Source organism: Haematobia irritans, chromosome 3, assembly GCF_050003625.1.
Source record: "Haematobia irritans isolate KBUSLIRL chromosome 3, ASM5000362v1, whole genome shotgun sequence".
Taxonomy (NCBI): Eukaryota; Metazoa; Arthropoda; class Insecta; order Diptera; family Muscidae; genus Haematobia; species Haematobia irritans.
In genome coordinates this window covers 209,607,481-209,631,359 of record NC_134399.1, presented here as the reverse complement: position 1 = coordinate 209,631,359, position 23,879 = coordinate 209,607,481, and the positions used below count along the sequence as shown (strand labels likewise).

Here is a 23,879-nt window from a genome sequence, read left to right as displayed (position 1 = left end):
ATAGTTTGTGAAAAACGTCGCCGATTTTTTTTTTATTTTGATTATTCGCTCCAACCTAACAGGTTGGCTGATAAGTCCCCGGTCTAACAAAGAAACACACATTTTTTGTCAAAATTCCTTTTTATTATTCAACATAGTTCCCTTCAAGAGCGATACAACGGTTATAACGACCTTCCAATTTTTTGATACCATTTTGGTAGTATGTTACTCCTTCGGGTTTGCCTCAAAATAGGCCTCAGTTTCGGCGATAACCTTTTCATTTCAGCCAAATTTTTTCCCTGCGAGGTCTGAGAACAAGAAAACGTCGCTGGGGGCTGGGGAGATCTGGAGAATACGGTGGGTGCGGAAGCAATTCAAAGCCCAATTCATGAATTTTTGCCATCGTTCTCAATGACTTGTGGCACGGTGCATTGTCTTGGTGGAACAACACTTTTTTCTTCTTCATATTGGGTCGTTTTGCCGCGATTTCGACCTTCAAACGCTCCAATAACGCCATATAATAGTCACTGTTGATGGTTTTTCCCTTCTCAAGATAATGGATAAAAATTATTCCATGCGCATCCCAAAAAACAGAGGCCATTACTTTGCCAGCGGACTTTTGAGTCTTTCTACGCTTCGGAGACGGTTCACCGGTCGCTGTCCACTCAGCCGACTGTCGATTGGACTCAGGAGTGTAGTGATGGAGCCATGTTTCATCCATTGTCACATATCGACGGAAAAATTCGGGTGTATTACGAGTTAACAGCTGCAAACACCGCTCAGAATCATCAACACGTTGTTGTTTTTGGTCAAATGTGAGCTCGCGCGGCACCCATTTTGCACAGAGCTTCCGCATATCTAAATATTGATGAATGATAGGACCAACACGTTCCTTTGATATCTTTAAGGCCTCTGCTATCTCGATCAACTTCATTTTACGGTCATTCAAAATCATTTTGTGGATTTTTTTGATGTTTTCGTCTGTAACCACCTCTTTGGGACGTCCACTGCGTTCACCGTCCTCCGTGCTCATTTCACCACGCTTGAATTTTGCATACCAATCAATTATTGTTGATTTCCCTGGGGCAGAGTCCGTAAACTCATTATCAAGCCAAGTTTTTGCTTCCACCGTATTTTTTCCCTTCAGAAAACAGTTTTTTTTTTATCAAAACACGAAATTCCTTTTTTTCACAATAACAAAAGTTGCTTCACAAAAGACGCTCTTTTTCACAAACTAATTGACTTACAGACGTCAAATTTTGACACGAATCATTTGAAGGTTGGTACTGTATAAAAATAATATGCATTTAATACTAACGACGCCATCTATGTGTCAGACCGGGGACTTATCAGCCGACCTGTTAGGATCATCGAAGTATTTGTGTTATACCCCATAAAGTACATGTATTCGTGTCTGTCCGTCTGTGGAACAAACACCATATCGGCTTAGAATTTTGTACAAATAGTTGGTATAGATATATGTAGGTCGGATGGCATTACAAAAGGACCATCTCGAACCACATTCAGGTATAGCCCCATATAAAGGTATCTTCAGATTTGCTGGGGTCTCATCTTCACCCGATTTTGTAAGAAATTCGCATATGATGTCAGTATCCGGCCTCTAGACATGCACATTAGATAGGGTCACGAAAAAAGTTGATGCGGTCACCCCCCAGTTTTGTAGCATATTCGAAGACAATTTCAGAACACCTAAACTTTTTTTCCGTGCACCCTACGACCCCCCGAAATACAATTTATTGTGCTGTGTCGTCATTTGAAGTCCGATCGAAAAGAAACGCATATCGTTGTTCGTGATTGATCAGGGGCTATATATCGTACATTGGTTATTTTTGAATCCGACGTCAAATTTGATTTTTAATTTTTTTTTTTATTTCGCTTCGTATACCCCTATGATGCCCATTTCTGATAACCATTATAAAGATCTTAACAAAATATGAAACTTTTGCTTTTGAAGTATTTGCTTATATTCAACAACGCATCAACTTTTTGTTCCTTTAGGCCGTGACCCTATCTAATCCACAACCTTATGAGTCCATAGTTGTATATAAGTCGATCCCTAGATTTGACTTCTTAACAATAACTATTTAAGTAACATATTCACAAACCTCATTGTCTACTCTCCGTTTTTCATGAGTGGCCACAACTTTTGGCATCGGAAAACCCCCTATTCTTTGGCTTCATCCTCTTTACACAATTTAATTGATTTGGTATTAAAACACACACATACACCACCTACACATTCTTATACGGTTCTCTGGAAAAATGTATTCCTCATTTACACAAACTGTAAAAAAAAGAATAATTACGAAAAGCATTTAAATAAAATATTTATCTCTGTTTACCTTTTGGTAATTGGATCGTTAAATAATAATAAAAAAATATTAAATAATATAAAACAATTTCTTGTCCATGTAATTTATATTAATGGATATTGACATGTTATCAAACAGTGGTCATACGTCATATGTATTTCTCGTGGTGATAATAAAATAAGAGTTCTGCAAACAAAGCAAATCGTATTAAAAAAGCATTATCTATTTCACATACAAACATACTTAAGCCATAACTTTTACACATTTTTTTGTTATAAAATTTATAGATATGCACACAAGTAATCATATTGAGAGTGAATGACAAAACTTAACATACTTGATGACTATAAAACATGTGAAATACAGTGAAATGGCTAACTTTTGTACAATTAATTACACTAAAAAAACGTTGACTGGCCAATACTACTTCATCATTTTCATTTATACCTTCCTTATTTCTCTCATATGTTCATTTTGCATTTAACCATTTACGTTAACTTGTTTCTAGTGTTAAATTGCATTAACAGAGATCATTCATGTTAAATACTAATTACAGTGTTAAGTAGTCACTGCTATGCTAGTGATCATTTACAATAACAAAAGCTGTAACTCTCTTGCTCTCATTAGTTATGTTATATCGCTTATGGTCAGGTCAGTCAATAAAATTTCAAGAAAATCGTCACTTTTTCCGAAGAAATCGTCATAATCGTCACTTCTATTTTAAAAATCGTCAAAAAATCTGCAATGTAATTAATATTAAAACCAAACTAATTTTTTGGTTAAAAACAAAAGTATTTATTTCATATAAAGAAAAGAAAATTGACATACATAACTATACATTTCAACAACAAAAGCATAGTGAATTCAGTTTTATATAAAAAATAAAAATTTTTATGATTAGATTTAAGTTTTTTATTTAAAAATAAAGATCTTTAATAGTTACGTATATGTTATTATCGGGCAACGATTTTCCAAAATTTTATCATAAAGCTCTTATTTATTGACTCTCTAATAAAGAGGTAAAATTTTTTATAGAAATAAAATTTAAAAAAAATCTATAGAAATAAAATTTTTACAAAATTTTCTTTACTATAGAAAAAAAATTCCAAAGATGTTCTATAGAAATAAATTTTTGCAAGAATGTTCTATAGAAATAACATTCGACAGAACATTCTTGCAGATATAAAGTTTTGAGAAAGTTTTCTACCGAAATAAAATTTGGACAAAATTTTCTATAGAAATAAAATTTTGAAAAAAATTTCTGTAGAATAAAATTTTGACAAAATTTTCTATACAAATAAAATTTGGACAAAATTTTCTATAGAAATAAAATTTTGACAAAATTTTCTATAGAAATAAAATTTTGACAAAATTTTCTATAAAAATTAATTTTGTCAAAATTTTCTATAGAAATAAAATTATGACAAAATTTTTTATAGATATATAAAGTTTTGAGAAAGTTTTCTACCGAAATAAAATTTGGACAAAATTTTCTATAGAAATAAAATTTGGAAAAAAATGTTCTATAGAAATACAATTTGGACAACATTTTCTATAGAAATAAAATTTGGACAAAATTTTCTAAAAAAATAAAATGTAAACAATTTTTTTTTTTAAACTCAATATAAAACATTTCTTTCGTATAAAAGTTTTTTTTTTTTATATATTAACCACAAAAATTTGATCAACAACTTCAAAATATTTTTTTTAATTTGTTATATTTTTGGTAAAATTTCCTTCAAATTTTAGTGGATTATTTTTGGCACGATTGTCAACCGTGATAGGTTAGGTTAGGTGGCAGCCCGATGTATCAGGCTCACTTAGACTATTCAGTTCATTGTGATACCACATTGGTGAACTTCTCTCTTATCACTGAGTGCTGCCGATTCCATGTTAAGCTCAATGACAAGGGAAACGGTGCTACTAATACTGTAGATGTAAAATGAGGTATAGATCCTACATGTATGCAATTTCTAGCAAAAACTCTCTTTTACTGACTCTGAACTGCTTCTATTCAAACATTTTGAACGGAGCTAATATCGTAATCGGAAAATCTGCATTTGCTATTTTTTGAGTAAAAAAATCGTCAAAATACAGATAAATCGGCAAAATTGGCAGCCCTGCTTCTGGTAATCACTCTATATCTCAATTGTATATAATACCAATTATAACTGTTTTTCTCTTGCTCTCAATTGTATTTTTTTATATCACTCTTTGGAAAACTTGTGAGCTCAAGCACAAATGAGAACTCATCCGTTTCTAAGTCTATGTCACCACTGTAACTTCGGCAATTGCAATTAATCACACCAAATAAATAATAAACCAACAATTAATTTAATATTCATGTAGCTATATTGTTAAATATTACGTTAATTTAATCAGATAATTGTTTAATTTATTTTGTACTTTACTGTTATTCTAGTACATCACATCGGCTATGGCTATTTATAAATAAATACGTTATATTGTTGTTGTTGGTGGTGCATAACCGTCGTCGTTGTCATCGTCGTCATACATTTCATATCACTTTAACCAAGACCAGAAGGCAAAAACAAATCATATATGAAATGAAAATTTCATTTCAGTTTTATTCACATATAAACAAGCAACGTCGATTTATTCAGTCTTATTTTTTTTTAATGAAATATATATTGTACTTAGTTCTTGTATAAACAAACGTGTTATACGTGCATATATATTTTTTTACGTAGATAGGTACGCGTAATATGTTGTACATAGATATTACGTATGTGTTTTTTATACAAACATATTATTTAGCTACTTACGTATTTCGCGCAATTCTCATAATACGTATACGATATATGGTATAGTACGTATGTATGTATGTATGTATGTATATGCACATTGTTGCCAATAGACCTGCCACCAGCACCATCATCATCATAGTTGTCGTGCATAATATATGTTGTAGGTCTCAGTTCAAAGGGTTTCTCTATACGGCTACAACAATAATCGACTAAACCGAGAACCAATTCTTCTATTCAATTTTAACGGACAGTATTAATAGATTCCTCTTCCGTTCATTAATAATCTCAAGATGATTTGCAAAATCTTATTTGATTTGTATATTTTTTCTTCGAATTCTAAAAATATTTCTGGCGTGTTTTTTGTTGTTGTGATTCGTTGTTGATGGTGTTGCCTCCTTTTGTAATTCAAAATTTTTGGCATATACAACAGGCAATGATTTTGCTTTCCGTTGCGATACGATAATTGCTAGCCCGGGATATTATATTTTAAGCACAGTGGTAGATATTGGTTATCAATTATTTTAAATGAACTTTTTTTTAACGGCCACATACGTTCGATGTGGGGTTTAAGGGAAATATTTGCAAAAATTTAAGGATAATAATAATTGACACTTTTGTACTTTCTGAGTAAATAAAGTAATGTACCCTCGCGACATATTTAGTACCTTGTGTAACTATTTATAAATACATAAATATATACTATAACTATTTATAAATACATAAATATATATTTATAAATACATAAAATATAATTTTCTAAAATTAACCTAAATTTTCTAAAATTAAATCAAATTTTTCTGGTGGGTTCATTTTTAGAGTGTAATTTACAAAGCCAATCTAATTGACAAGAAAGACACAGCCTTGTGCTCTGAGAATAAGAGAACAAATGTAAAGATGTAGAGATGCATGAGAAACATTAAATAGCTTTATCTGTCAATTTTTTTCCAAGGCAGCTTTGCCCAGGAATTTAATATTCGCTGTAACATGCACACACTTTCTTTTTAATTTTCTATACTCGGTTTGGTGTTACTTTTATGGTTTCAAAAGTTTGACAAAATTTTCTATTGAAATACAATTTTGACAAAATTTTTCTATTGAAATAAAATTTTGACAAAATTTTCTATAGAAATAAAATTTTGACAAAATTTTTTTATAGAAATAAAATTTTGACAAATTTTTTTTATAGAAATAAAATTTTGACAAAATTTTATATACAAATTAAATTTTGACAAAAATTTCTAAAGAACTAAAATTTTGACAAAATTTTCTATAGAAATAAAATTTTGACTAAATAAAATGTTGACAAAAACTTTCTATAGAAATAAAATTTGGAAAAAAATTTCTATAGAAAAGAAATAAAATTTTGACAAAATTTTCTATCAACGTAAAATTTTGGAAAATTTTTAACTTTTTAATGATATTAATTAAATTTGGACAAATGGTCCAATGGTACGAATTTGTCCAATCTTGGAAAAATGTTGGTCCAAAATAAAAATTCATTGTGGCAACGCTGAATATCACACAGTTTATGTCGACATCACACAGTTCTACTCTCTGCCGGCTTTACGAAATTTGATTTAGAACCTAATTTGTAATAACAAATGTTCTTTTCTATAAATGTCTTCATTCTATTAAATTTTTGGCAGTTAATTTGAAATTAAACTGCCGATGTTTCTATAGCTAATTTATGAAAGCAGCGCTTCGAACGCGACGGCGGTTATACCAAAAGGCTGCGGTCATTGTGCGACATCTCTTCGGTTGACATTTGTGTTCTTTTCTAAAGAGACATTTTCTTCCTCTTGTATTTCATACTCTCGGTATTTTAATTCTGAAATTTATCATACCCACAAATGTTAATATTTTTCGATGCAAACAGCAATACTTTTGAGAGACATACACATCGGCGCAAACTTCATGTCATTGTGTTGGCAGAGATAACCAGCAGAGAACTGTAACCGGTGGATTTTTTCGTATTGCAATCTTACCCACAAAATGTCGGTGGCAGTGAGTAAGATACCAATTACCATGCGAACTTTTACATTGATACAAATGCGATAACAAAAACACCACTAGTATATAACAATGTTCATATGCAGTGTCTTGCAATCCTAAACCAGTCGACATCGTAACAACGCACGGTAAACAAAAAACGAGTGTGGCACTTAAGTGTGATTGCACTCAACAACAACAATTACCAGCACTTGGAATTAGCTCAAGAGAATTGAGAGAGTACCAAATAAGAGAATACCAAACTGCTGAGATATAGGTAACCAATTTGTGTGATTGCTTTACTACGGTGTTTTCGAGAGACCAACACTCATGCTAACAAACACCGACAGTCGTCGGTTGCATTGGATTTTGGTGGTTGATTTTTTTTTTTTACCAATTGGTGTTTTAAGATTGCAAATATTGGTGTTTACTAAATACACTGGTGGATTGCGGTAGATCGCAGCCGTTCTCTGATAACCAGCGCCTCAATTTTTAAAGACAAAACTGCAGCTTAATCTCAATGGCCTTTGTAAATACAATGACAATCTAGAAGAAGACGCAGCCTGGTTCTCTGAGAGAAATTAAATGTCAAGGTGTAGAGGCTATAAGAAAATTCGATGCCTTGGAAAAAAATGACACATTAAGCAATTCTTTCTCATAGCCCTCTATACCTTGACATTTGTGTTCTCTCTCTCTCTCAGAGAAGTAGGTCCTCTTTTTCTTATGACAAAACTGCGTCTTCTTCTAGATTGTCTTTGGAACATATCAAAAGGGTTGCCAGAGTGTTAGTCGTATAGTGTTTTCTTCGCTTGTAAAATTTGTTCACTTTTTCGAATTTCGCCCGTATTCTGACCATTTAGATGTAAAAAAGGCAGCAGTTTGAAAAGGCTATTTTTCTGAAACGTGAGTCGACCTTAAAAATATTACAAATGATTTTTTTTGTTTTTAATCCGAAAAAATTATGTTGAAACTTATGTTAGAGGTGTTGAAAAGTTTACTTTGAAAAACCTTCACACAAAAAAATTTTTTTCTTATTCAATCACGAAATTAATTGATCCAATTAATTTTTTAATTGAAATGTCTTCAATCACAGAAATGATAGTATCAATTAAAAAATTAATTGATACAATTAAAAAATTAATTGATACTATTAATTGTTGTGATTAATTTTTGTTTCAATTAAAAAATTTGTTGATTCAATTAAATTTTTAATTGAATATTTTTTCAAACTCAATTAAAATTTTAATTGGAAAATTTTTCGTGAAATTTTTTTCTGTGTTTGCATAAAATTTTTTTTTTTTGATTTCCATCCCTGATGCAATACAAGAAACCAAATTGTTATGTTTGACTAAAATATCGTCTTTGATTTGTTTGTGTGATTTAATTTAAAATCGTTATTGCTTAGACTTTATTTTTTAACCCCATGAACTACAGTGTAGGAAAAGAATTCATTCATTAATTGTTCTAAATTTAAAATTGTTTATAAGAGGCATTTGCAAAAAAGAAAAACAAGGAAAAGCAAAGATTTGTTCGAATATGTATTTTTAAAATGTTTATAAATTTGTATTTTGTTTATTTTAGCTATGCCTATCAATTATTGAGCAAATCCAAGAAAGTAAAATACAAACGGAAAATCGAAATTGAATTTATTCAAAAATTAAATAAAAATGTGAACCAAGTTCTTAACAAAGTAAACTTTTCAAGGAAATAATTAAATAAAGTTTTTTCCGTTATTTTTTTAATTTAAACTAAAAAAATAGTTAAAATATAATGAAAAAATATTTTCAAGTCAACTGGGATCTCTACTATCATCCACTATAAATATTCTCTATATATGTACATATTTAGCCATTTTATTTATACCCAACAATGGTTCTTTGTTTAGTCTTTCATTCATGTTGATTTTGCATTTATATTTATTTTATTCTATAGCCATATTCATTGTCTCTGTTTTTTCTTTGAGTAATCTACACAGAATTGTTGTTTTTATTTTCAGATCTTTCCCGCGATTCTGGTGCTACAGAAAGATTACATTTAACACCGGGTACATTGGATTTTAGTCGTGTACAAGCAGCAACTGCTACCGATTTGGGTCAAGAAATTTTGGAGGTGAGTAGCCTAGCCTAATACATTCTTTGTTATATATTTTGGCATTGACAACTTTGCCTTAGAGTAACAGATAAACAGAGAGGATGGAGAGATTAAGCTTATATTTAAAGTATATTTGTTGACATTTCTCTTGGGTTCTCTGTCTCTCTCGTTCTCTCTGTCTATGGGTGTTTGCTATGGAATTTCCCATGAATATCTATTAAGAACTTGATTTTATAACCCATAACAAATTAATTAACATTTAATGATTTTAAATCTTTCTCGATGGCATTTTTGTCTATCATTTATTGACAAAAAAATCAAACGGAAATTGTGAACAGCTGATGGAATTTTTTTAAGATTATTGTATCGAAAACGTTAATGCTTGTTCTAAAAATAATTGGAATTATATTTTGTATAATTAATTGACGGCATCTCCGATGACTAGACTTTTAATTAAATTTATTTATATGATTTAAATAGAGAAATATTTTAAATCCAATGGACATTATTCAAACAAACTCGATGCAAGGAAAGAAAGAATGAAACAAAAGTAAAAACAAAAAAATATATGTATAGCGAAATTAAAAGAGGTTCAAACTATTAATGGTGATGTATTTATAAACAACCATTTGAGCCTTAACTGAGAGAGAGAACATTTTGGAGAGTAAGAGCCAAACGCCGCGTAGTCTCTTTGCCCATAATATAGCCCTTCCACTACCGAAATAATATATATATATGTCCTTTATTTACCTATCGTGTATATACCGAAATAAACCTAATGGTAAAAACTTTTATTTTTCTTCTTTTTTTACTTGTACTAACAGCATGTAGAACAAAAATTGTCATTTTGAAAACCTACCTCAATTACATCAAGAGTTATATGAGCTTGTTCTGAAAACTTGATTCTTGAATTGTGACCAAATGACCTTACGAAAATAAACGCTATTTGGCCTATAATATCTTTCAAAGTATGAGAAAAAATACAAAAAAGAACCCGTAAAAATATCAGCTATAGTTTTTGTATAAATGTCCATTTACTAGAAATATACAGTACAAAAATTGTCTCAAATTTTCTTATTTTTCGTTTATTGTTAAAGAAGTTTATAAAAATGTATTTTAGACCTCACCAATATGGACAATATATATATAGCTTATTTAGATGAAAGCCTCTACTTTAAAATAACATCGAGAAATAAATCGAAACTATGTGGGAAAATAGGATTTGGTGTCTTTTTCGAATGTCCTTCTATGTGGACATCAGTAGTGAAAGGGATAGAGAGAGCTGCAGTGCATAGAAGTTCACTGCAGAGAAGTTCTCCAATATGAGAGACTTTAATAATTTGATGGGTACGCTAGTTAAATGGACTAAAAAAGTGGAAAGTGGGAAATGAAGCATAAAGATTCACTGAATACGTATTTCCCACAAAATTTTTTATAATTTGTAAATTTTACCATAATTGCCTTAACGTTTTTGTCAGAGTCAAAAGTAAATTTTTGGTCCATTTTTTGTTTATGTAGTTAATTTGTATTTTTTTTTTAAAAATAATATACAAAAATTTTATAATTGCTATAGAAATATTTGTTTATTTAATTACTTTGTTACAAAAATTGCATAATTTAAATAGAAAATAAAATATATATTTTTTTTTCAACAGAAATGATTGTTAATTTAAAAACAAATGTTTACTTATGAAAAATTTACCCTTTCCCTGTTTTATTGTATATATTAAACATTAGCTTTCTCTTTGCATATATTTTTACCAAATGTAGCAAATGCATGCAGGTGTTGACGATGGTGGGATAAATCAATCTATTTCAAGCATTCTATTTTCTGTGATTTTATTTTATTTGCAATAGGTTAGCGGTCAGCCATTTGGGATTCATGCCAAAATAAAAAATAAAAAAAAAAAACACAAAATGCACAAAGACAATATATATGTCAAAGTTGTTATTTTTACATTTTCAACAAATAAAGGGCGTGGCAAAATTATTTTCTCTTTGTCATTGAAAATCATTTTCATGTAAAACATTTCTATTTTTATATCAAATACAAATGGAACGAGTAAGGACAAAAAAGTTAATTTCCTTTTTAAAGAAAATATATATTTAAAGGAAATTAAGGAAATATGACATCCATATAAAAATAAAAAAATTTAATTATTAATTATTAAACATAATTTTTGAACTTTTTTCATTTTTGTTATCCAATGTTTCGCTTGTGGATTTCATCTTTTTCAGGGATAATATTTTTATTGAAAGTTTAATTCTTCGTCAGGCTAATTACTATAGCGTTTATAAAATTTTCTATTCGCTAAAATAAGATAAAAACACAATTTTTTTTTAAATAAATGCAAAAAAATATTCCAATAAAAAAGTCCGCAAATATTTAATGATTAAAACAATTAAAAAATTTAAAATAGAAAATAAAATAAATATGTTCAAAACATTTTACTGACAATGTTGAACTCCGTCCCAACAACATATACATAAAATCAAAACCATGAATTGAATTTTAATAAAATTGTATTTAAAATTAGTATTTATTTATTTAATTGTAATGATTGAACACTGAAAAAAATGTCACACAATTTTATTTCTATAGAAAATTTTGTCAACATTTTATTTTGTCAAATCATTTCTATAAAAAGTTTTATTAAAAAAGTTTTTTTTAAAATTTTATTTTGTCAAATCATTTCTATAAAAAATTTTTATCAAAAATTTATTTCTATAGAAAATTTTGTCAAAAATTTATTTCTATAGAAAATTTTGTCAAAAATTTATTTTTATAGAAAATTTTGTAAAAATTTTATTTTATAGAAAATTTTGTCAAAATTTTATTTCTATAGATTTTTTTTTCAATTTTTTTTTCTATAGAAAATTTTTGTCAAAATTTTATTTCTATAGAAAATTTTGTCAAAACTTTATTTCTATAGAAAATCTTGGCGAAATTTTATTTCTATTGAAAATTTTCTCAAAATTTTATTTCCATAGAAAATTTTGTCAAAATTTCATATGCCTGTTCGTGCAATTTTCGTTCGCCTCGAGACGAACGACTCGTAAAAAAATCAATATTTTATTTCTATAGAAAATTTTGTCAAAATTTTATTTCTATAGAAAATTATGTCAAAATTTTATTTCTATAGAAAATTATGTCAAAATTTTATTTCTATGGAAAATTTTATCAAACTTTTATTTCTATAGAAAATTTTATCAAAATTTTATTTCTATACAAAATCTTGGCAAAACTTTATTTCCGTAGAAAAATTTCTCAAAATTTTATTTCTATTGAAAATTTAGTCAAAATTTTATTTCTATAGAAAATTTTGTAAAAATTTTATTTCTATAGAAAATTACGTCAAAATTTTATTTCTATAGAAAATTATGTCAAAATTTTATTTCTATAGAAAATTTTGTCAAAATTTTATTTCTATTGAAAATTTTCTCAAGAATTTTTTTTTCCATAGAAAATTTTGTCAAAATTGCAGTACTTCTGTAGAAAATTATGTCAAAATTTTATTTCTATAGAAAATTTTCTCAAAATTTTATTTCTATAGAAAATTTAGTCCCGATTTTATTTCTATAGAAAATTTTGAGAAATTTTATTTCTATAGAAAATTTTATCAAAATTTTATTTCTTTAGAAAATTTTGTCAAAATTTTATTTCTGTAGAAAATTTTGTCAAAAATTTATTTCTATAGAAAATTATGGCAAAATTTTATTCTATTGAAAAATTTTTCAAAATTTTATTTCCATAGAAAATTTTGTCAAAATTGTAGTACTTCTATAGAAAATTATGTCAAAATTTTATTTCTATAGAAAATTTTCTCAAAATTGTATTTCTATAGAAAATTTAGTCAAGATTTTAGAAAATTTTCTGAAAATTTTTTTTCTATAGAAAATTTTGTCAAAATTTTATTTCTATTTATGTCAAAATTTTATTCTATTGAAAATTTTCTCAAAATTTTATTTCCATAGATAATTTTGTCAAAATTGCAGTATTTCTATAGAAAATTATGTCAACATTTTATTTCTATAGAAAATTTTGTCAAAATTTTATTTCTATAGAAAATTTTGTCAAAATTTTATTTCTATAGAAAATTTTGTCAAAATTTTATTTCTATAGAAAATTTTCTAAAAATTTTATTTCTATAGAAAATTTTCTAAAAATTTGTAGAAAATTTTGTCAAAATTTTATTTCTATAGAAAATTATGTCAAAATTTTATTCTATTAAAAATTTTCTCAAAATTTTATTTCCATAGATAATTTTGTCAAAATATAGTACTTTTATAGAAAATTATGTCAAAATTTTATTTCTATAGAAAATTTTCTCAAAATTTTGTTTCTATAGAAAATTTAGTCAAGATTTTATTTCTATAGAAAATTTTGTCAAAATGTTATTTCTATAGAAAATTTTGTCAAAATTTTATTTCTATAGAAAATTTTGTCAAAATTTTATTTCTATAGAAAATTTTGTCAAAATTTTATTTCTATAGAAAATTTCGTCAAAAAATTTTTTTTTTTATTTTATTCTATTGGAAATTTTCTCAAAATTTTATTTCTATACAAAATTTAGTCAAGATTTTAGAAAATTTTCTCAAATTTTTTTTCTATAGAAAATTTTGAGAAATTTTATTTCTATAGAAAATTTTGTCAAAATTTTATTTCTATAGAAAATTTTGTCAATATTTTATTTCTATAGAAAATTTTGTCAAAATTTTATTTCTACAGAAAATTATGTCAAAATTTTATTCTATTGAAAATTTTCTCAAAATTTTATTTCCATAGATAATTTTGTCAAAATTGCAGTATTTCTATAGAAAATTTTGTCAAAATTTTATTTCTATAGAAAATTTTGTCAAAATTTTATTTCTATAGAAAATTATGTCAAAATTTTATTTCTATAGAAAATAATGTCAAAACTGCAGTACTTATGTCAAAATTTTATTTCTATAGAAAATTTTGTCAAAATTTTATTTCTAGAAAATTTTGTCAAAGTTTTATTTCTATAGAAAATTTAGTCAAGATTTTATTTCTATAGAAAATTTTCTCAAAATTTTATTTCTATAGAAAATTTTGTCAAAATTTTATTTCTATAGAAAATTTTGTCAAAATTTTATTTCTATTGAACATTTTTTCAAAATTTTATATCCAAAGAAAATTATGTCAAAATTTTATTTCTATAGAAAATTTTGTCAAAATTTTATTTCTATAGAAAATTATGTCAAAATTTTATTTCTATAGAAAATTTTGTCAAAATTTTATTTAATTTAGATTTAAATTTTGTCGAAATTTTATTTCTAAAGGAAATTTTTTCAAAAATTCATATCTAAGGGAATTTTTTCAAAATTTAAATTCCTTAGGAAATCTTGTCTAAATTTTATGGTTATAAGAAAATTTCACAAAATTTCATTTCCATATTTTGTTAAATTCTGATCGGTCGTTTTGACCAGAACTGGGACTTGTCCATAAACACCAGGGACTAGTCTTGTACCAGGAGTTGATCCATTTCCCTTTGTAATATTAAATTTTTTTGGATTTTGCCAATTTCATCGAAAATTATAATAAAAGCAAATACATACCTTTCTTTGTGTGTACATTTTTCTTCAGTGTATGTGTACATAATACATGTTGGTATGATTTTAAGTATGAACGATAACAACGTTTTAGTGGTTTATTTATAAAACGAAACGCCATACTCAAGATAATGTTCATTTCCTTGACATTTTGTTTGACAAACATTGATATGGACTAGTAACAGCAGAGGTTGCATTTATAAATAAAGTGGTATATTGACACAGAAAATATTATTCAAATGCTTTAAATTTGAAGATTTTCGATTGGCTATACAGATGGCGCTTTCATTCGATAATAAAAAAAAATGGCATAAGCTCTTAATCCCAAGTTGTATCCATTGCCGGGCGAGCAGCCGGCCGGAAGAAGTACTCGACATTTGAAGACAATCGCCCATATTCAAAAAAGGGAAACTCTAAACCTATTGTAACTGTAAACTGTCTGTTGAGTATTTTTTCCGATGTTTTAGAAAAAATTTTACCTCAATTCAATGGTATTTTCTTTTATTGAAATGTGTATCGAGTTTTGTTTATCAAAAATACTCCATCATCATCAGCGAAAAGCATTCTCTATGTCAAGCTAAAAAGGATACGAAAACATTGTGCTCACATCAATATTTTACTCTAAATGTTGAAATAGAAATGATAAAATTAACCACATTTAATATTTTTAGACATACTTCCCACACATAATCATTACAACATTGTATCATTGCTGCTGATTGCATTTATTGTTTTACAATTTCTATGGTATTTTCCTATTTGTTTGCGTATGCGATGGTTACGATGATCATCAACGATTGTTGCAATAAATCTACCATCAAACATCCAATGAGAAAGAGAGAGAGAGAAAGAGCACAGCCATACAAATATAAACAATCTCTAGATGTGTTGGCGAATTGAGTTCTTTTGTTGTTGTTTTTGCTTAATATTGGCCGGCATTTAACACAGGTGCTATTTATAGAGGAATGTTGACAACTATGGGTTATAGGAAAAGGAAAACTAAAATTGCATTAAATTGTTTTATTTAAAAACACCGAAGAAAAAAAACAGTTGTTTGTATACGCTAAATCTTTTGAAGTCTGTCTGTCTGCTAATTAACTCTGTATGTTTGTGGTGAATATATAGTAAACGGGTGCAGGTTTTTGCATTTTAATTAAATGTTTATTTTTCGCTTCTTCACAAAAACAAAAACAATACTAACAAAGAATGTATAGAAAACTATAAAACACAATATATAACATTTACCGATGTGCTCTCAATAATTTTGGCTCATTTGCTAGAACGAATATATACGCCCATCTATTTTTAAAGCTATATACATGTGCATGTGTCTATTTTTTGTTCAGCTAGTTAGCCTTCCATTCTTTTATTTAGCGAATATAGCGAATGTACAGCAGATGCTTGATTTAACGAATAAAAACATGAGTTTCTATTATTACGAAAAAAAAAACCAAGAGAGAAAGGCGAGACCATACAAATAATATTTAGAAAATTTATTTATATCAACAGGTAGTGCTATTGAACTCGAAGGGCATTCCGAACATATGTAACAATCTGGCAACTTTACAAATTTATAAATACATATATGCATAACAGTATTATTGAACAGCTGTTATCTATAAAACCTGTTGAGATGAAAGGAAAACTTAATTGGAAAATAGATAACATTGCAATTTTTACTTATTTTATTTTAGTTCAGCATATTTTCCCTTTTAGAAACAGATGTGGGGTATCAAACAAGAAAAGGTTTGAATTTATTTTATACAGTCTTTAAAACAACGACTGTCATATATATTATAAATGAAATGACATTTCAAATCTCATTTTTCTATGGGAAGCAGGGTTGCCACAGTTGGTAGAATTCTACCAAAAATGGTAGATTTCTATAGAAAAAAAATTTTGAAAAAAATTTCTATAGAAATAAAATTTTGACAAAATTTTTAATAGAAATAAAATTTTGACAAAATTTTCTATAGAGCCACCGTGGTGCAATGGTTAGCATGCCCGCCTGGCATACACAAGTCGTGGGTTCGATTCCTGTTTCGACCGAACACCAAAAAGTTTTTCAGCGGTGGATTATCCCACCTCAGTAATGCTGGTGACATTTCTGAGGGTTTCAAAGCTTCTCTAAGTGGTTTCTTTGCAATGTGGAACGCCGTTCGGACTCGGCTATAAAAAGGAGGTCCCTTGTCATTGAGCTTAACATGGAATCGGGCAGCACTCAGTGATAAGAGAGAATGTGGTATCACAATGGACTGAATAGTCTAAGTGAGCCTGATACATCGGGCTGCCACCTAACCTAACCTAACCTTCTATAGAAATAAAATTTTTACAAAATTTTCTATAGAAAAAAAAATTCGACAAAGTTTTCTATAGAAATAAAATTTCGACAAAGTTTTCTATAGAGATACAATTTCGACAAAGTTTTCTATAGAAATAAAATTTCGACAAAGTTTTCTATAGAAATAAAATTTCGACAAAGTTTTCTATAGAAATAAAATTTTGACAAATAAAAGAAATAAAATTTTGACAATTTTTTTTTTTATAGAAATAAAATTTTGACAAAATTTTCAATAGAAATAAAATTTGGAAAAAATTTTCTATAGAAATAACATTTTGACAAAATTTTCTATAGAAATAAAATTTTGGTTATAAAAATAAATATAAAATTTTGAAAATATTTTCTGTAGAAATAAAATTTTGCAATATATGTTTTTTTGTTTGGTAGTTTTTTGGTAAAATTTTCTCCAAATTTTGGTAGATTATTTTTGACTCGATTGGTAACAGTGATGGGAAGGCGATTTGCAAATCTCTATAAATTTCGAGCCTAGTGTGAACTTAGTAACAGGTTGGCTGATAAGTTCCCGGTCTAACAAAGAAAAACACATTTTTTGTCAAAATTCGTTTTTATTATTCAACATAGTTCCCTTCAAAAGCGATACAACGATTATCACGACCATCCAATTTTTTGATACCATTTTGGTAGTACTTCTTCGGTTTTGCCTCAAAATAGGGCTCAGTTTCGGCGATCACCTCTTCATTGCAGCCAAATTTTTTCCTTGCGAGTATCCTTTTGAGGTCTGAGAACAAAAAAAAAGACGCTGGGGCCAGACCTGGAGAATACGATGGGTGGGGAAGCAATTCGAAGCCCAATTCATGAATTTTTGCCATCGTTCTCAATGACTTGTGGCACGGTGCGTTGTCTTGGTGGAACAACACTTTTTTCTTGTTCATATGGGGCCTTTTGCCGCGATTTCGACCTTCAAACGCTCCAATAATGCCATATAATAGTCACTGTTGATGGTTTTTACCTTCTCAAGATAATCGATAAAAATTTTTCAATGCACATCCCAAAAAACAGAGGCCATTACTTTGCCAGCGGACTTTTGAGTCTTTCCACGCTTCGGTCGCTGTCCACTCAGCCGACTGTCGATTGGACTCAGGAGTGTAGCGATGGAGCTATGTTTCATCCATTGTCACATATCGACGGAAAAACTCGGGTGTATTACGAGTTAACAGCTGCAAACACCGCTCAGAATCATCAACACGTTGTTGTTTTTGGTCAAATGTGAGCTCGCGCGGCACCCATTTTGCACAGAGCTTCCGCATATCCAAATATTGATGAATGATATGACCAACACGTTCCTTTGATATCTTTAAGGCCTCTGCTAACTCGATCAACTTCATTTTACGGTCATTCAAAATCATTTTGTGGATTTTTTTGATGTTTTCGTCGGTAACCACCTCTTTCGGGCGTCCACTGCGTTCACCGTCTTCCGTGCTCATTGCACCACGCTTGAATTTTGCATACCAATCAATTATTGTCGATTTCCCTGGGGCAGAGTCCGGAAACTCATTATCAAGCCAAGTTTTTGCTTCCACCGTATTTTTTCCCTTCAGAAAACAGTATTTTATCAAAACACGAAATTCCTTTTTTTCCATTTTTTTCACAATAACAAAAGTTTCTTCACAAAAGACGCTCAATCTCACAAACTAATTGACTTACAGACGTCAAATTTTGACACGAATCATTTGAAGGTTGGTACTATATAAAAATAATATGCATTTAATACTAGCGACGTCATCTATGTGTCAGACCGGGGACTTATCAGCCAACCTTATTTTATAAATTAAAATGTTAATTGGGACATTAATTGATATTTTAATTAAACTGACTGAATTAATTTAAAGTGAATAATTAATTTGAATTAATTTGTCATTTTAAATTTCAATCAAATTTTTAATTGGAAATATTTTGGTAATAACAATAATATTTTTTTCTTTGTATGGTCGCTGTGAAAATCTTCCCCAACTAAATTACGATTATTTGTAATACACGATTTATTTTAGTACACATATAGCCTTGCATAATGAAAACATCAAAAGATTGTCTCCTATAATCACCCACTATATGAGAAAAGAAAATCGAAATAAATCATATCTTAAAATGTATTTCTCAACTATGACACACCAATCATTTAAATTAGCCATTATATTTTAATCTTAACATATGTTATTAGTGCAAGGTTGCCACATTGTTTGAGATGCTAATCTTTCGAAAATTACGTCTTGAAAATTGATGTGTCCAACATTGAAGAGAAGAGCAGAATTCATCTCTCACTCGTAGTGCCCAAGTGTCTTGGAAGAGAAACACGAATACTGTCAATATTTATATATAAATAGAGCAATGCTTTATTTATAAAACAAACAAAAACTTAACCATGCCACCTACACAGTGTAAGTGGTTTTTATTGGGATATTATGTGCGTGTAAATGTGTGCTTGATGTAGTAACGACTGGGGTCTGTTGCAGAATTACTTCTTGTGCAGACCCTAACCATTTTTCCAGTTCCTCTTTCCCCTTTTTGTTACAATTATTATTGATTTGGTATTGGATGATCAAGCTATTCCATTCTATCTTAAAATCCTTATTATAAACATTCAACGAAAAAACACGATGTAATATTTTTGCAATAATCACTCTCGCTCTTGTTTTTTTTTTTTCTCTAGCCTTCCTCTGTTTTTAGATTAAAGTTTATTTTTAGATTTATTTTTTGCTTGCCTTCTTGATATTGTTGATGGAAATGTCGATAAAGATGCTTCAGTCAGTGATGCCGTCGCTGTTTTTGCCGTTTGTTTTTATTTTCGTGTACCATTTGTTTTTGTTTATATTGCAAGTTTTTTTTTTGTGTTGCTTTTGGTGTTATTTGTAGGCAAGAGAATAATTGTGAGTTTTTTTAATTGTATATTTTTTTATTAGTTAATAGATCTGATATTCGGCCGCGAATCGGCCATCGACTTGGCCTAATCACGACAAACCGAAGCCGAAGTTTTTTCTTAACTTTGTAAAGAAGGTTAATATTTAGTTATAAAACTTCTACATTAGTCGATAAATTCTAATTTTTCATTTTTAACATTAAAACGATCTATCTCTGAATCTTACTATTATTTATATTATAATTGATCTGTGATCTTGATTTTAGTTATAATTTACAAAGATTTAAAAATAGTTTAGATGTTATATATTTTTTGCCAGTAGTCTGAAAGGAAGTACTATTCCATAGACGAAATGAATAAATAAACAGTTATGTATCTCACATACTTATCTCAATTTTACTCTTACATTGAGAGTTATCTCATTTTATTTGCATATCCTATACAGTGTTGCCAACTATTGAGAAGCAAACATAGCTAGATCAAACGAAATTTATAGCAGAAAATTGCGAATATTTGCAAAAAAAATAGCCACCAAAAAATTGAAATTGAAATTTATTTGAATTTCTAATTAAAATTTACAATTTTAAACAAGTAGTACCATAACATCTAATTTATCTAGACTAGTGAATGTAGTCGAAGTCGAGTTCTGGATATCTTCAAATTCGACCTGATATTGGGTAAAGTCGAGTAACCGACTTTTACTGCTTGTTCGTGGAATTTTCGTTCGCCTCGAGACGAACGATTCGTCAAAAATCCCATATTGATATCTCGAAAAGCAAAGTCTGTGAAATCCCAATTGTTTCGTTGTTCGATAGTAAATCATAAATAATGAGTTCACGACAAAATTCAGGATTTTCTAGAAAATATATCAAAAGCTATTTTAGTTTCAATCTAGACAAACGATTCGTCTCGAGTCGATTTTGTGTTTCATGAACAGACAGTTAAGCTCTTCTTTTTCAGTTTTTTGAAAAAGTTTTAAGGTTGAGAATTTGACCTTTACAAAACTCGAAAATCGACTTTTTAAAATATATACATAACCCTTAGAAAACCTCGTCTATATTGTGACCTATAGTCAAAAGACTGGCACTTCTGTCGCTCTGCCTTACATACAGTCTTACCAATTGCTAGTGCTCTTATAAATTAATTTATTATAATTTGTAATTATAATAAATTAAGTAATAAATAAATAAAATAAAAAATTTAAATAGTAATTATATTTAATTTTTTATTTGAGTATGTTTTTTTTACCAAATTGCATTTCAATTTTTAAATTGTGTACCGTACCCTTTCAAGTCATCACTGCCTGTCTGTTGACCAGGCTCGCTTTTCTTTTTCACTTGTTGTTATTTATTATAGTGGCATTTTATTTTTAAAACGACCACAATAACAAGACAACACAAATTAGGGCTAGCCAAGGCAGCAGAGAAGGTGCACGCGGCGTAACCACAGAGAAACAATTTAAATCGCTTGTATTTCGTTGTTGTGTTTTGTTTTTCTTTTTATAAATTTTTATTATTAATAGTGCGCAAAAATATAGAACGTATATAAAATATAATATTTCTGCTATCGGGAATATAAAATAGCTCATAAACTTTGTGCCATACACAGAACACAGAATTACCAACACTGTAGAGGAAAACCCTATTCTGAATGGAACATCAACGATGAAGACCAAAACATAGGAATTACACATACACGCCTCACGAACGCATGATAATAGAGAAAAAAATATTTGAAATAAAAAATAAATTTAGAATTATTGAGATGAATAGAAGCGTTTGTGTGTGTTTTAAATTTAGAATATTTTCTATAGTATGTATGTACCAGATGATATGTACTTATGGCAAAGGTTGAGACATTACACTGAAAAAAAAAAATATTGACCCAATATGAAAGATACATTTTAGGACAACAATTTACACAAAACAAAATTCATAAAGTGATTTTATTCATTTTTAAATAAATATTCTTTAAATTAAAGATTAAATAAAAAAATCATAAAATACAGGCTAAAACTTATTGCGAGGATTTCCATCTTTTGTTTGTTTTCATCTTTATTTTTGTACACTGGCATACTAATGCGCCGTTCATTTCTTAGAGATTTTAAATAGAAGACATGGCAACCCTATTTTGACTTCAAGGCAAACAATATTCAGAAGAAGGCATAGAGTTGTCAAAATTTTATGTCTTTAGAAAATTTTGTCAAAATTTTATTTCTTTAGAAAATGTTGTCAAAATTTTATTTCTTTAGAAAAGTGTGTCAAAATTTTATTTCTTTAGAAAATTTTGTGAAAATTTTATTTCTTTAGAAAATTTTGTGAAAATTGTATTTCTATAGAAAATTTTGTCAAAATCTTATTTCTATAGAAAATTTTGTCAAAATTTTATTTCTATAGAAAATTTTGTCAAAATTTTATTTCTTTAGAAAATGTTGTCAAAATTTTATTTCTTTAGAAAATTTTGTCAAAATTTTATTTCTATAGAAAATTTTGTCAAAATTTTATTTCTATAGAAAATTTTGTCAAAATTTTATTTCTATAGAAAATTTTGTCAAAATTTTATTTCTTTAGGAAATGTTGTCAAAATATTTCGATAGAAAATTTTGTTAAAATTTTATTTCGATAGGTAATCACCAGAAGTTTGCGACGATTTGTCTCTGTATTGCCATTTGCGCTGGAAAACAAAATATAACATAAAAAATCAATACAAAAATTATGAAATAACCCAGCAAAAAATACTTCAGCAGTAAGAGTGTAGTTGCGCTTTTTGGTATACAATAAAGTAAGCAGTGCATCCACACTGCATGAATCGGTGGCAATAACGTAAACGAGTAATCAAACTAGTTTATGATTATTAGTTTACGTTATTGCAACCAATTCATGCAGGGTAGTGCTGTTTTCGTTTCACGTCAACAATACTATACTCAAGATTATATATCACTTCTGAGCAATATTTCTATTAAAATGAGCAATTATATCAGCGCTATGTAGAAGCTGCTCTAAATCGGGACATCACCCACAAAAATCAGCGCTGATTCGGTTGTTTTGTAAACAGTTGGTACTGCATCGCTTACAATACTGCTGAAATAGTGCTCCACTTTCTGCTGGGAAAATTATTAAATGGGTTTCGAGCAGCAATATGCTGTTTATTCCTGGGTAGACCTGCCTTGGAAAAAATTGACTGAGAAAGCAATTTCGTCTCATAGCCCTCGATATTTGTTCGCTCATTTTCACAGCACAAGACTGTCTCTTTGTTAACGAAATTCTCTTTGCTCCTAATAATTTCAATGAGAAACACTCAGGGTTGCCATGTGTTCATTAAAACGTTGTGGAAATAATTTTGTAATATTCACTGCGTGATTTACCAGAGTCACGACGTTTTTATGTCTCATACGCGCAATTATAGCCAGCAAACACTGCATGATTAAAAGAACATATATTTTGACAAGATTTTTTCAGCTTACAGCTGTTTTATGATTTGCGACTTTTTGTACATTTACGACATGTCCTAAAGTTGTCGTATACGTCACATAGTATACGACAACTTTAGGACAGCCACTCGTGCCAAAAATAGTCCACTAAAATTTGAAAAAGGTTTTATCAAAATTCTACCAAATTAAAAAAATCTTTTTAAGCTCTTGATCAAATTTTTGTGGTTAGTATGAAAACCCATTTTTTCTTCGAAAGAAATAGTTTGTTATTTTATTGTAGAGGTTTTTTTCTAGTATTTGAAATATTATACATTATGATCTCCCCTTTTAGCGACAATTTTGAATTTTTCTTCCAAATTTTTATTAAACAACAGAAAAAATTTATGATTTTTTATAAATTTTCCTCATTTTAACTAAATTGTATCGTGTTGCAATGACTAAAATATTGTAGTTAAATGTTTCCAATATAAGCCTACATTTTCTTTCATGGTGGGTTCAC

The 23,879-nt window shown here is 28.6% G+C and overlaps 1 protein-coding gene across 5 annotated transcripts in view; it reads left to right on the top strand.

The window, feature by feature from the left end:
- HDAC4 (histone deacetylase 4) overlaps positions 1 to 23,879 on the top strand; it is a 115,646-nt gene that overhangs the window by 54,027 nt on the left and 37,740 nt on the right. For all 5 annotated transcript variants that reach the window (XM_075302517.1, XM_075302519.1, XM_075302518.1 and 2 more), the window contains exon 3: positions 9,066 to 9,178. In XM_075302517.1, coding sequence (XP_075158632.1) covers positions 9,066 to 9,178 — 113 coding nt within the window. The remainder of the gene's footprint in view (positions 1 to 9,065; positions 9,179 to 23,879) is intronic.